Raw genomic sequence first — 16,051 nt, 5'->3', positions numbered from 1 at the left:
AACAAAAAGGGAGGAAATCAGAAAAGGGATGTGAAAGGAGTATGCTATTCTGAATTATTCTGTCTTGTTCAGCAAAAAAAATGAATGTGACCTGCTAAAAGGATTTTGTGGGCAGTTTCTATAGAGACTAATAAAGCAAGACTTACTGATATTTCTAATTGGGAGCCAGATCTTTTATTACCATTTTTTCTTTGCCTGTTGTATGTTTCCACTATAAGGCAATTTACTTTGGACTTCTTTTTTTTGCCTTTTCTCCTCTTTGTTTAACCCTAAGCTGAAGAATTCTATGGCTGTTTTCAAGCTCTTGTATGTTTGCTTAGCTAACAACGAAGAAGGAGAGGGAGTCCTATAAAGACTCAATTTTATGTTAGCAAACCCCGATTTACTTTTAAAATTAATTAGACCAGAGCTAGAAGCTTTCTGCTGCTGGATTTCAGTGTGTACTTGCCAAATGAAAGAACATTATTAGGTAAAGGCAAGCGTTCCGATTTTAGATGAAAGATGAAAAAGATCAATTCTTCATTAGGATATGTTAATAAATCGCTCAGGTCCGTACAACCGTGTCACTTGCATTTCCTGCTAATTTCAGCATATTGACTTGATTCCTCTCGTTCCAGCCGACTTCACTCCAACAACCTATACTGTGACTGCCACCTCGCCTGGCTGTCGGACTGGTTGCGGCAGCGACCGCGTGTTGGCCTCTACACTCAGTGCATGGGACCTGCCCACCTGAGAGGGCACAATGTAGCTGAGGTTCAAAAACGCGAATATGTTTGCACAGGTAAGAGAATATAACGCTCGTAAAATATGGCCTTCTTCTGATCCCAGCTGAACAGCAATGAGCAACTTATGGGTACTGATTATATCAAACAAGAGAAAGAGATTGTCTACGTGGTCCACGAGTATCTTACACTAAATCATACAAACAAACCCCACTGGTAATGAGAAATAGAACTGTAAAGTCTATTTATTTGATCCGTTTTTAGGGTAAAAAGCCTCAGAATATGGAGCGGTATACCCAATTTGGGTTATACAGGGAATGAATTCACTGGCTCCTGCTCACGTCACAGGCTAAAACCCCTTAGTTCATTTAATTTATTTTTATTTAATTAATCTTTTTTATTTTCTATTTTTTCTTTTAAAACATATTGTATAGCAGTATGTTCTTTTTGATTGTAATGGGTACCCACCAATTAACTCTTTGTGTGGTGTAAATAGTCTGTATAATTGACACCTTACAGATTATTTATGCTCAGAATCAGCAAAACTTACAATGATTATTTTGAAAGCTATAGGGCCTCTTCTTTTTTGTTTTTTTTTTAATCTTTATTCATGTTTTTAAAACTCTCAACAAGTGTAACATAAGATACACATAGGGCCTCTTCTACTAAACCGCACTAGCGGTTTTAGCACAGAGAGCCGCGCTGCTCCCGATGCTCATTGAGTTCCTATGAGCGTTGGGAGCAGCGCAGGCCATTCAGCGTAGCTCCCCGCGCTAAAACCGCTAGTGCAGTTTAGTAGAAGAGAGGCATAATGCTAAATCCATTCTGTATAAGCAATCTAAACAGTTACTTATCCCAGGAAATTTCTATTTCTTCTATTTCTTGAATTTCTTGAATTTCTTAGGCCTCCTTTTACTAAGCTGCGATAGCGGTTTTAGCGTGCGCAGAATTGCCGCACAGGCTAAACCTGCGCTACGCGGCTAGAACTAACGCCAGCTCAATGCTGGCATTAGCGTCTAGTGTGCGCGGCAATTCTGCATGCGCTAAGCGTGCTCTAAAACCGCTATTGCAGCTTAGTAAAAGGAGCCCTTAGTTTCTTGAAGTGGATTCCATAACTGTTTGACAATAACCGCTGCTCGTTTCACTAGCCGACGCGGCTACTGATTATATCAAACATTTATAGATCAGGATAGGATTAATGATGTATGGAATTTCAAATACTAGGTTTATAATGGGTTACAGCCATTTGGCTTCTCTGCATCTACTTATGGTATTAAAACCTTTTCAGTGATTTTGGTTACTCTGGCATGTTAGTTGGACCGAGTGACCCCTGATGCAGGCGTTCCTTAGGCGCCGAAACACAGTGCTGTGTCGGGTCCACAGCTTCTGCTTGTGTCCTTTTCTGAAATAAACAAGTTGGTTTTACATCAGTGTTCTTCAGTGGAGGTGCTCATTGTCCATTCCCACTTCCTTTTGTACTGTTTTATACCCGTGGGTTCTCTGTCCTGTCGGGCTTGTTGGTGTTTACTTAGTATATCAAAGTTTACCTGCTGGATGGGATTGTCTAGCATTCCTTCATTAGTAATAATTTATTGTGCAAACTTGAACCCGAGTGTGCCAGCTCTAAACTACAATCTAAATTAAACTTCAATCTTTTTATGATTTTTTTTTTAATGAATTCTACCAGGAATTAAATGATAGATAGCAGTCCGCCCATTACTTTATTGCTGTAAAAATATAAAGATATAACAATAGCTAGGGAAATTCTCTGGTGTTTCCAGTCCCTCGTCTCTCCCTTCCTTCCCCTCCCACCTAGAAATCATGGCATGCAGACATCCATTGGGAATCAGAATAAGCACATGAAACATTTGTGACCTGCGTTCTCAACAGTAAGATTTATTGTCGCACTTATCAGATTATTGGATGGAAAACTTGTGTCACTTTCCACCGTTCACCCTTTTCACTTGTCTGATTGATGGCCCCACTTCCACTTCTACTCCATTAACCTCTTCCAAATAACAAAACCTTTGTCCAGCACACTTGAAGTCTTGCCACAGCTTCTTTACCCAGCGCTGCCCAGCTTCCTTCCTTGTAGTGTCTTGTAGGTAACCCCAGGGGGATTATTTGTGCATTTTTGTTGTTGCTAATGATATCACGTGAAATTTAATCTATTGATGATATTGCTTATGATACCGGACAGTTTACATGGGCTATCAGATTTAGCCAGTGTAAAGAAGTAATGCATTTTGCGTTTTGTTTTGTTGTTGTTTTTTGGCTAAGATGGCTGCCCTCGGAGATTCAGAAGATTCAGAATAGGAATACTAAAATAACTAAGACTCTCATTTTATCAAGCTACGTTAGAGTTTTTTTTATATCAGGACGCTGTGGTAAAAGCTCCGACGCGCATAGGAATTCTATGATTGTCAGAGCTTTTACTGCAGCAGCCTGCGATTAAAAAAAATCCTAACGTAGCTTAAACAGTAACAGTTGTACATGATGCATGATGCTTATTTTATCCATTGCAAGTTTCCAAGTTTGATTAGGGTTTGATATCCCACCTATCATATAGGCCCAAATTCTGTAACCAGCGTCTAAAGTTAGGAACCTATTTCAGAGGCGCCAATTTGAATAGCAAGCTCAATTAAGCCTTTTAATCAGCACTGATTGAAACATAGGCGCCTACCAAGAAAGCGCAATTCTGTAACAAGGCGCCTCTAATAATGTAGGCAGCCTTAAAAAAATAGGTGCTAAGCATATTAGGCGTGGGCGTGGATATGTGTTAGGCGCCTTCTTACAGAATCACTGTTCTTTAAGCCTGCTTAAGCGCTCGTATGGGCGCCCAACTTTTAGGCGTGCCTAGAGCTGGCCTATTTAATGGGCGCCTCCAAAATAGGCATCATTCAGCGTGATTCACTAAACAGCACCCAGTTGTGCTTGAATCACGCTGAACGGTGCCTATATCGGCGCCCAACTTTTGGCCGCTTCCTATAGAATTTGCCCTTTAATGTCTAAGCTGCTTACAGTAAAGAATCCAAAAAGACAGAAGTGTGTGAAGACATGACGTGGATGTGTGGGGAAGAGGAAGAACTACAATATGAATAGAAAAGTAGGGGAGGGAAACACAAAAGGAAGGGTCCCAGTGCTTGAACCGATGAGCTCTTTGTACAGTGCCCTTGGGTTATGATTTTCATCTACATACGTATATTGAGGGTTAGACCACAGGGGGTGAAAAGAGGAAACTTCTTTCTGGAAACTTCTTTCTGGAAAACCTTTGCATGAAAAATATATGGACACATAGGGGCTCTTTTACTAAACAACATTTTTTAAAAATTACAAGTCATGCATTGATGTTCCGATTAACGTGTGGTACATGCAGTTATCAGTGCACTAGTCAGTTAGCGCATTGTAAGTGCAGCATGTTACCTGGATAATGCTTCTACATCAGTTCCTCATCCATGCCATGCGCCTTGACAGAAACATTTGTAAAACACAAGTAATGTGTGGGATGATGCAAGGTATCAAGCAAACTCCTGCGAAACCCCTTATCGTGGTCACTCAGTAGCCTGTTTACTACACATAAAGAACTGAATTATATATATGGCACCTAAATAAATTGGCACCATAAGAAGCCACTGAGCACTAGTCTATAAACAGTGCTTAGAATTGATTGTGGTTTATAGAATAGTGCTTCCAGCCAGGAATCATACTTAACTTTAGGCGCGTCCATTTGCACCAACCAAAACATGGTATAGATCCCCCCCAGTATTCTATATTTAGGCACATAAATTCTAGGAACGCCCCCAAATCTTATTTCCACACCCCCTTTTTACTTTACACACAGATCCTGCACCTACATTTATATACATAACTTTTAATTAAAATCCAATTAGTGCTAATAATTGCTTTGGGGTTGCCAAAAATCAGCACTAATTGGTTCATTCAGTTAAGCTGCATGTACAAATTGGGTGTACAACCAAATTTTCATGCACATCTCAAAGCACTAGGGTTGCCAAATTTCTTCTAAACGGTGCTGGTTTTTTAGGTGCCGGTAGGCACCCAAACTCATTTAAAAAAATGTTGTTTAAACAATGTTTTTAACTGAGTTTCAAGGCACCAGAATTACACCTCCATAGGTGCTTTAGGCCGTCTAATGCCACTGTGGGTGTGGGTGTGGCTATTTCTAGAAGTGGTGTTAGGCAGCCTAAAGCACCTACGGAGGCACAATTCACAGAAAGGTAGGCACCATAAATGTAGGCCTGGAAAACCCTGGTCTAAAGTTCCATGCCTACCTTTGCCAGAGGTGCAGTTCTTTAAAATGATCTGACATGCGATCGGCAGCCGCTTTTAAGGTGGCATTGCTGGTTAGAGAAGCCAAACCATTTTCTGTTATTTCAATTCGATCCAAGTCAAGAGCACTGTTTAAAATTTATTATGGGGAGAAAGTTGGGTTATTTTACTACAAGTCAGGTTAATATAGCACAGGGTCTCATTGCATAAAAATGCTAAAATTGCATAAAAATTGCTAAAATAACCGAATTTGCATAAAAATTGCTAAAATAACCGAATTTGTGATAAAGCCCACAATGATAACTTTCCCTCTAAATGTCAAGATTCTAAGTAGAATTGGAGAACCAGAAGGTTCCAAAGCATAAATAAATATTGAAATGAAAAAGTGATATTTATTTATGTAGTCAATGAAATGTTTATATAAACTGCTCTATCCCAAAACTTGATTGTGAACTGACTTGACAGCCCAGCTCAGTATTGTTACCATGGCTGCTGTTGAGACATCTAACTTGTGGAGTAGTTGTAGTTCAAGTCTTGCTCTTCCGATAATTTCATATTAATAGCTAAGGGTTGTTATTGTTAGGTGCCATCGACTCATGCTCGAATCCTAGTGACTTGATGAGTTACAGATCTTAAAGGAGACCAGTTTTGTGCTAGTCCAGTATGATTAGCTTATGAGGAGGTTAAAAGATTGCGGGAGAGGAGTCAAGATGGCGGCAGCATGAAGCCGGCGGTTTTACCAGCGTTCTAGGAGCTTTTTCCTTTAACGTAGGGTAGTGTCAGTGCTGAGCCCGCTGCGGCCCAGACTTCTACACCTATCCAGCGTTCTATCCTGGACTTTGCCGCAGCTTCTTTTGGCCCCGATGCTCTGGGAGGTAGGCTCGGGCTCTCTCCAACCGGAAGAGTGGCTGGGGATTTCGAGCAGGAGGTTTATCTCTCCCCTCCGGAGCTGTGCAGCCCCTGCACCCTGCTCAACTTGCAGTCCAATCGGAGGTTCCTTCTGTGGAAGTGAGCGCTGGGGAGACCCTGTATCAGGGGCTTGGACTCGCAAGAATGGAAGGAGAGCAGGAAGCAGTGAGAGCCAGTATTGTTGCTAATTCTGAATTAACAAAGCCTGAGGCGATTACCCTCGAGAAGATTTGGGACTCTCTCGAGCGGTTAAACATCCAGGTGGCCAGATCTTCACAAGAACTGACACTTGTAAGTATCGTAGACGCTTTGGGTAAATCCTTGGAAAAAAACAAAGGAGACTTTTCAACAGAGATAAAAGAAGTTAAGGACAATGTGGTAAATATTCAAGCTATAACTAACAATTTGATAAAGGAACGAACAATTTTGAGTAAAAAGATTGAACAAATGGAAAATTATAACCGAAGATTAAATGTACGTCCGTTGAATTTCCCAAAGGCCTTGGGGGTTACACCTATTGAAATGTGGAAAAGGTGTTTAACTGAAATACTAAAGTTTTCCTCTGAACATTTACCTCCACTGAATAGAATCTACTATTTGCCAAAAAAGAAAATTGAAGGAACCGTCCCAGGTGCAGAGGGATTTTTACCAACAGACTCTCTCAATGTTACTGAATTATTAGAAACCTCTGTTTCTGAATCCACAGAGAGGGCCACATTGTTTATATCTTTTGTCTTTGAACAAGATATGAATGCAATTATGCGATTGTATTTTTGAAATCCTCAACTAGTGTTTTTAGGAAAGTATGGATGTTCTCTGACGTCACGAGAACAACGCAGGCATGAAAAAACTATTCCTAGCTATGAGAGTAGAGACTTTGACCCTTGGAGCGACATTCTTATTAGCTTATCCATGTAAATTTTTGATTAAATATCAAGGTATTAAATATGTCTATTATACACCAAAACAATTATGAGCTTTTTTAGATTTGAAAGGTCTGGCTACTGGGAATGTTTAAGAGCAGGAAGGAAAGAGGGAGTTAAATGTTGTTAAGCCTTTCAAGTTTATTGTCATTTTCTTAAGTTTGATATCTCTTCAATTTATTCAATCTCCTCTCCCCTCTGAGTTAGTCTAAGAAATATGGACTATTTTCCTTGTAGCAGTATGCGAGTATGTTTAAGTTCTTTCATTTTCTGTTTTACTTGTACAAGAGGAATATTCTTGTGAATAATGTAAAAACTTCAGTAAATATAAAGAAAAAAAAAAAAAAGAGATTGTGGCATGCCAGATTGAGGATGCTTAAAGAAGCCAGATTGAGGATGCTTAAAGAAGCCAGTGGAATGATATTGAATGATCCAGAAAACATTAAAAAGAGATGGAAAGAATATAGAAACATAGAACATGATAGCAGAAAAGGGCCACGGTCCATCTAGTCTGCCCACACTAATGGCCCACCCCCTAACTACCTCCATGAAGAGATCCCACTTGCTAATCCCATCTTTTCTTAAAATCTGGCATGCTGCTGGCCTCAATTACCTGTTGTGGAAGATTTTTCCAGCGATCAACCACCCTTTCGGTAAAGAAATATTTTCTGGTGTCGCCATGAAATTTTCCACCCCTGATTTTCAACGGATGCCCTCTTGTTGCCGTGGGTCCTTTAAGGAAAAAGAGATCCTCTTCCACCTCGATACGGCCTGTGACTTATTTGAACGTCTCAATCATGTCTCCTCTCTCTCTGCGTTCCTCGAGTGAGTACAGCTGCAACGTACCCAGTCGTTCCTCATATGGGAGATCCTTGAGACCTGAGACCATCCTGGTGGCCATTCGCTGAACCGACTCAACTCTCCACACATCTTTTTGATAATGCAGCCTCCAGAATTGTACACAGTTTTCCAGATGGGGTCTCACCATGGATCTGAACAACAGCATTATGACCGCAGGCTTACGGCTGACGAAACTTCTACGGATACAGCCCATGATTTGTTTAGCCCTAGATGAAGCTTTCTCCACTTGATTAGCAGTCTTCATGTCTTCGCTAATTATCACCTCCAAGTCATGTTCTGCTACAGTCCTTGCTAGGATCTCACCAAATAGGGTGTAAGTCCTGCATGGATTTTTACCGCCAAGGTGCATGACCTTTCTTTTTTGGCATTGAAACTTAGTTGCCAAGACTTTGACCAATGCTCTAGCAGGAGTAGGTCCTGCGTCATACTGTCGGGCATTGAGCTTTTGTTGGGCACTGTGCTTTCATCTGTTGTGCGGTTGCCTACTATGTTGCATAGTTGTGGTGTCATTTTCTATACAAAAAAAGGTAATGAGTTTAACATTGGGGAAATTGAACAGGAAACAATTCTGAAGAAGAACCAAATAGTTTAAAAGAAGTCATAGCAGCAATTAAACCTTTATTTTAAAACAAGTCACCTGGAATTGATGGTATTCCAAGTAAATTAATCAAAGGCTCAGAAGGTGCTACCATGGCCCTCACTCGACTGTGTCAACAGATTTGGAAAGAAAAAACATGGCCAACCGATTGGAGAAGGTCACTGTTCATACCTATACCGAATAAAGGTTACGCCAAGAACTGTAACAACTACAGAAGGATTGCATTAATTCCACATGTCAGCAAAATATTGCTGAAAATAATACAATAGCTAAGGGTAAGCACTGAAAATACTGTATTATTTAATTTATTTATTAGGATTTATTTATCACCTCTTTGAAGTAATTCTCCCAAGGCAGTGTACAGCAAGATCAATCTGAACATAGGCAATAGATAATTTCAGCAGAAAAAAATATTCAAATAACAGTGCACATTATGGAATGATATGCGACTTACAGTGTTGACATAATGCACAATAAAACATCTTAATAGCTACTAAGAGTCTGTACTTTTTTCTGTTGATGAATAGAGGTTACTGTAGCCCATGGCCCTTGAAGAAAAAATGCAGATGCTAGCTTCTTAAAAACAGGCTAGATTTTTTTAAAGTGCTATGAACAGAAAATGTAAAGACAACACAGCTATACTATTATGCTCATATGAATTTCATTGCTATGTTAGAATGAAGCGATCTCTAGGACTTTACACCGTTTTGTACCCAGGAATTGTAGAAACGTATTTTGTCAGATATAACTTTGGTGGTTGTTTTAGAAACTCGATTTGTGTTTTGGACTTTTGAAAACTGGCATTTATATGTCCATAGTGCATGGACATTTAAATCCTGCTTTTATAAATCCACAAAATGGATGTCTAAAACTGTTATACATTCATATGGCAAGAGGGCATGGCCTGGGCATGTGTTAGATGGGCCTAGGGAAGGACCTTCGTGATTGGTTCCTACAATAAAAATATATTCAAAAAAAAAATAAATAAATAAATGAAAGCCCAACTCCAATTGCACAAAGGGAAGGGACATCAAGTCCAAAAAGATGGGAAGAGTTATTTAGATCTGATACTTGGCATAGGATACAGAAAGATGCTCCAATTGAGTAATTCTTAACTAGCTAGAGTAAGGGAAGTCACAGTAGGTATTTTTTTGTCCCTGGAGGATTCAAAATTTTTTAAAAAGAATTACAGCATACCCTCAATATTTGCGGGGTTAGGTGCAGAGCCGGCCCGCAAATAGGGAAAAATCACAACTAAGTTTTTGGGCTGGCTCTGACCCACCCCTACCTCCCTCCTGCCTCCCACCTGTGTCCCCGACCTTACCTGGTGGTCTAACAGTGATGCGGGACAGGAGCGATCTTCCTACACTCCTGCCCCATGCAGAGCCGTCATCAAAATGGCTGCCCTGAGTTCCCGTTGTAGTCTCGAGGCAAAATACTGCTACGACTGGAGACTTGGTTTTAAACTTGTTAAGCCACAAGTTGCTTGGCAAAATAAATCTGAAACAATATTTAGAGGAGATTGAGTGACTAAGGGCCTCTTCTATTAAACTGCGGTAGCAGGTTCTAGCACAGGGAGCCACACTGAATGGCCTGTGCTGCTCCCAATGCTCATAGAGTTCCTATGAGCGTCGGGAGCAGCATGGGCCATTCAGCGTGGCTCTCTGCGCTAAAAACTGCTAGTGCAGATTAATAGAAGAGGGGGGTAAGGTGTACCTAGTTATGTGTTCACAATACCATGGTGGTCAGTTATCTAATTATTGAAGGACTCACCTTCACCAAGCAATCATTTATCATTTTTTTTTATTTGTTTATTTGTTTCCTCACTTTATACTGCCTATACAGCCCAGGTAGATCACAATATCAAACATATACAAATTTCCACAAAGACAAAAACATCAATCAAATCATAAAAAAATAAACTAAAAAATATGCAATTTATTGGGAGAGATAATTGAACCATAATAGGGCAGGAGAGTCACTTACACTTCCAATTTTAGTGAAATAGACTCATATGGATCTAATCTGTACTGAAGATTAACAGCTAAAGGCTTCTTTTGAACTTTTAACCACAGAGTTTTACACTTCTCCCTCTGAATCTGCGGTTTCAGCATCCGTGGATTCAGTTATTCGCAATTTTTTTTTTTTTTTTTTTTAATTCTTTATTAAGTTTTCAAGAACAATTATGCAACAAATGATTCACAAATATGGATAATTCAAAACAAGCACAATGGAGCTTACAGACTTTAACGTACAATTATATTATTCCCACCCTCCCACCTGATATATAATTAAAATAAAACCTTAACGAAACTATTCATGAAATCCCTAAATCAAATTCAAATTCCCTTTCCTCCCCCCACCCTTCCTGGATGTGTATGTTTACATGCCTATGAAATAAAACTCATTTATTCCTCCTTACAAAATTTAGCCAATGGCTCCCAAACATCCAGAAAATTCCTGTAGCATCCCTGTTGTATGGCCATGCAATGTTCCATTTTAAAGGTGTAACATAGAGATTCCCACCAGAATGTATAGTTCAACCTATCCCAGTTTTTCCAATTTTTTAAAATGAGCTGCATGGCAACTCCTGTCATTACAAAAAAGTAGCTTGTTATTGCTCACAGATAATTGATTCTTAGCTCTCATAAGTGTACCAAATAAAATAGTATCATACAATAAAGCCACTGGATTCTCTAATAACTTATTTAATTGGTCCCATATAGACCTCTAAAACTGCAATATCAAGGGACAATAGTATAATAAATTATCTATTTTATTTCATTCATAATGCAGACTATTTAAACCTCACAGTTCATTTCAGAGACTCGACTGACAGAAAGTGCACTAGTGCTTAAAAGTGCCATTTCATAAAGTGCCATTCCAAAAGTGCATATGTGCTGTAAACTTTTAAACCTCATAGAGTTTAAAGTACTTAGTTTTGTTCTTATGCTCTTTAGGAACCAGGACCGTTGCATGCTACTCTCAGTCCAACGTGGCCTATGTTTCATGGGATCAAATTACATCCCCGCTGCGTCAGGGAAGAGTCTTTTTACAACGCTTATCTGGGCTACAAACGAACTCCTGCCGGTTCAGATGCAGCTGGGATGTAATTTCATCCCGCGAAATGTAGGCCACATTGGACTGAGAGTAGCAAGCAACGGTCCTAGTTCTTAAAGAGCATAAGAACAAAGCTAAGTACTTTAAGCTCTATGAGGTTTAAAAGTTTACAGCACATATGCACTTTTGGAATGGCACTTTATGAAATGCACTAGTACACTTTTGAACTAGTGCACTTACTGTCGGTCCAGAGTCTCTGAAATGAACTGTGAGGTTTAAATAGTCTGTATTGTGAATGAATTACACAGTCCCTTTAGTATCAAATAGCATTAAACAGTATGAAATAGCAATTTGAATGAAAATTATTGAAGAAATACAATTTATATTTAATGTTAGAAAGAAGGTAGGGAGGATGGGTTCAAGCCAGTGATGTGAATGTGAGTAAGAGAAAAGAAATGTCTTTCTCTTTGAAAGAACCCTGAATGGGTGAAAATCTAATACTCAATATTCTGAGGTTTGTCCCCCGTCTATAAATAGAGAAAAAAGAGAAAAGAAATGATCTTCAGTGTCGTTTTGGTTTATTTTGGTGGGTCTATATATTGTATTTAAAATAGAACATTGACAACATCCACAAAAGGGTGTCCCATAAAATTTGTAGATGAGATGCAGTAAAATCCCACATTATGCCATGGTAACTGAAAATTTTACACCAGTTTAGTAAAAGGGCCCCTATATATATTATGGCCACTGGTAAGTGTATAACTGAATATTGACCAGATTATTTATTCATATAAAGTGGGCTTCTTTGACTGGATCTTTTCTGCAAACCAAACTGTAGCACATGTTCTTCAGGAGGCATGAATTGAGTTTCTTAGCATTGTGTTTTACTACTTGGGATCTTGCTAGGGACCTGGGTTGGCCACTGTTGGAAACAGATACTGCGCTTGATGGATTTTCGGTCTGTCCCAGAATGGCAGTTCTTACACTCTTAGCTTCCAGTACATTTTTCAGATCATATTGTTGCATAGGTTAAGGCTTTAAAATGAATTTTACCCAACAAAAGTATTCAAGGTTCACAAAAACGCATTGGAAAAAATATATGTAATGCAACAAACTTCCAACAAACTAATATTTTACATCTGCCATCTTTGGAATATTTTTCATTGCAAGAATGTAATATGATATCTTAAAATAACCAACTAACTATTCAAAAATGAACTACTCAAAGCAATCGGCTTGTGAAACTCCCCCTCCCCCCCCCCCCTTTTAACTAAGCCATGGTAGAGATTTCTACCGCACCCTAGAGCTCTAAATGCTCCGATGCTGCTCTGATGCTCATAGAATTCCTTAATTATTTAAAAATATATGTTTTGGGATTCTTACATTCAGGGCTTCTTTTACTAAGCCGCGCTAGCAGTTTTAGCGCGCATTAGACGCTAACACCTCCATTGAGGAGGTTAATACGCGCTAAAAACGCTAGTGCAGCTTAGTAAAAGGAGCCCTCAGTCTTTGCTGCCGAAGGTCCGGAGTGACATTTTGAATTTTTTTTAAAGGTTGTTCCCTGAAAGGTTTTGAGGTTAGGAGGGGGGGATCTGGGGTGAGCAAGAGGAATATATTTTGGGGTTTGTTTTCTTTTTTGCTTTTTGATTCTTCTAATGCTGGAGAGGTTGGGGAGGGGTCTCTTTCGTTTTCAATGGACTGTATGAGCCAGAGCCTACTGTAATGTTATTCCTGTTTTGTATTTGGTACTGGGATTGGGGGGGGGGACATAGGTGAGTTGGGGGGAGATTCAGGTAGGGAATGTGTGAATTGCATATCGGTTTCTAGTCTATTGTCTCCTTTTACAAAGTTGCGGTAGCGTTTTTAGCGCGCGCTAACCCCTGTGCGATGCGGAGAAACTAACGCCAGCTCAATGGAGGTGTTGGCGTCTGGCGCGCACAGCAATTTAGTACACGCTAAGCGCATGCTAAAATCGCTAGCGCAGCTTAGTAAAAGGTGCCCTGTGTATTTCTTCTTCTTCATGTTTCTTGTTGGTTTTACTTTCTACTTTTGAAAATGAAAAAAATTGCTTTTCTTACAAAATATATACGTTATATATATATATTGCTTAGAATTTGTGGCTGATGACTTATGGTATAACTTTGGTAGTCTGAAATAGTTATGTGTTTCTTTTTTTTTTTTTTATTGTTAAATTTATTTGCTTTAACCTGCATTGTCTATCTAATTTGCATAATATGACTGTTTGACTTAGGTACTTTGTGAACAAATAGCTTGGTGTGCCTGATATTCTACAATATCCAAGTTCTTGAGAGAGTCCAGGTTTGTTTTCCAAGCAAGATTCTCTTATGTGTTTGGAGTGTGTGTGTGTGTGTATTTGCCACACACGCACACACTGGTTGAGCTGCTGCTTCTGCACCCAGAGGTTGTGAGATCAAATCCTGGTGCTGCTCCATGTGACCCTGGGCAAGTCACTTAATCCTCCAGTGCCCACCGCTTTAAATGTCAGATTTGAAATGCCAAAGCAACAAAAGGGTGGTGTACAAGTCCCCATTCCCTTAACTATTCTCTCACCCCTTCCACAAAACTTCTAATAAGAACATAAGAACATAAGTGTTGCTCAGGGATCTCAAAGTTCCTCCTTGAGGGCCGAAATCCAGTCGGGTTTACAGGATTTCCCCAATGAGTATGCATTGAAAGCAGTGCATACACATAGATCTCATGCATATTCATTGGGGAAATCCTGAAAACCCGACTGGATTGCAGCCCTCAAGGAGGGGCTTTGAGACCCCTGCCCTATCTAGTATGTTTCTCCTTTAGGTCTCTTTTGAATTACACTACCTTCTAGCCCTGCTGCAGAGATTTGAGTTGAGTGCTGTGTGATTTTTGCCTCTTCTATTTCGCTCACATTAGGACGCATTTAAAAATAAGAGCATTCATTCAAACCATTTAGTTCTTTTCATGGCTATTTCATTCCTCTGTTATTTCCATGGAAGATATTTTTTTCTGCTGGCAGGAGGCTTTTCCCTAAAAAAAAACCAAAACCCTGAAAACATTGCAAAAGAACTTCTACATTCTGTACCCATATAACAACTGACCCAGTCCAGTACTAGTGACTGAGTACAGAGCATCATTTAACGCAAACATAAGTTGCATCACTCCTTATGCCGCATGTAGAAGAAAATCTTCAGTTGTCTCCTGAAAGCAAAGGTGTTGGACATCCAGTATTCAGGACCAACAGTCGAGAGAGCATGTTTTCTGGTCTGCACATAATTACACTCCTTAACTAAAGGAATTATTAGAAAACCTGCTCCAGAAGACTTTCCCTTTTATAGATTATGCTTAATGATCTGCTTTTGGTTTCAGGGCACCAGTCTTTCATGGCTCCTTCCTGCAGTGTCCTGCATTGTCCTGTTGCGTGTACCTGCAGTAACAATATTGTGGATTGTCGTGGAAAAGGCCTGACTGACATTCCAACTAACCTTCCAGAGACAATTACTGAAATGTAAGTTGACAGTTTGTTTTTGTTTGTTTGTTTTTCTTTTGCCACATATAATGTATTCTTTGTGTTTATGTATATTAATGCACAAATTCAGAATAATGAATTTGCAGTTGCACTTCTTTAAAAGAACATCCAGGTTGAGATGTTTACAAAAGCAGATTAATTTACAAAAATGGCTCACTGATTGCACAACATTTGTAAAATAAGCCACAGGAAAAATACCTGAACCTAATATTCAAAGAATTTATAGTAATATAGTACATGACAGCAGAAAGAGCTATGCTTTTAAATAAGCCTCTTTAAAAATTTTCTAAGGCTGAGGGTCTGGTTCTATATATGGTACCATGAAAATCAGTAATGATCAGGATAGCACTTAGCGTGATTCAATAAAAGATATGCACACCTTATAGAATCACACTTAGGGCTACCCGCGTGGCAAATATAGCGCAGCCCGTTCAATTCTTAAGGGCTACAACATATTTGTGTAACAAGACTCACTTCTGCGGCTTTGTAAAAGGTGCCCTTAATGCCAGTGCATGTCATAAATTTTAGGTGCAACTATTTAGGACAAAGAAAACCAGGCCTAAATTCCTGCACCTAAGCTGTGTGCAAATTGGGCGTATTCTATAGCAGTGCGCATAACTTTTAGGAATGCCCACGATCCACCCATACGCCTGTCCTGGCCACGCCCCATATTCTGATTCATACACTAGACGTGATACATAACTTTGTACAGCACGCTTATCAAGTTATGCATGTAAATTCTAATTAGAGCGACTTAGCATCAATTAGTAGGTGTTAATGATCAGTGATTGGCAGTGATTCATTGATTTGCGCATACAACTTATGTCACTATATATAGAATTTGGAGATGAGTGACTTAAATTTATGCTAAATGTCAGTAAAATCCCTAAGGGGTCCTTTTATCAAGCCGCGCTAGCGTCGGACATTTCATCATGCGTTAATCCCCGCGACAAGCAAAAAAACTAACGCCTGGTCAATGGAGGCGTTAGTGACTAGCGCGGCAGGCGGTTTAATAAATCCCTAAGGGGTCCTTTTATCAAGCCGCCCTAGTGGGGTTATCGCGTCAGACATCTCATCATGTGCTAACCCCCGCGGAAAGCAAAAAAACTAACGCCTGGTCAATGGAGGCGTTAGCGACTAGCGCGGCAGGCGATTTAATGAATCCTTA

The 16,051-nt window shown here is 39.6% G+C and overlaps 1 protein-coding gene across 1 annotated transcript in view; it reads left to right on the top strand.

Annotated features, from left to right (window-relative positions):
- Positions 1-16,051, top strand: part of SLIT2 (slit guidance ligand 2) — an 846,763-nt gene that overhangs the window by 593,277 nt on the left and 237,435 nt on the right. Inside the window, exons 8-9 of the mRNA XM_033948663.1 lie at positions 618-781; positions 14,724-14,862. Coding sequence (XP_033804554.1) covers positions 618-781; positions 14,724-14,862 — 303 coding nt within the window. The remainder of the gene's footprint in view (positions 1-617; positions 782-14,723; positions 14,863-16,051) is intronic.

The sequence above is a fragment of the Geotrypetes seraphini genome, chromosome 1 (assembly GCF_902459505.1).
Source record: "Geotrypetes seraphini chromosome 1, aGeoSer1.1, whole genome shotgun sequence".
Taxonomy (NCBI): Eukaryota; Metazoa; Chordata; class Amphibia; order Gymnophiona; family Dermophiidae; genus Geotrypetes; species Geotrypetes seraphini.
The sequence above is the reverse complement of the archived record's forward strand: the minus strand, read 5'-3'. Positions and strand labels throughout refer to the sequence as shown.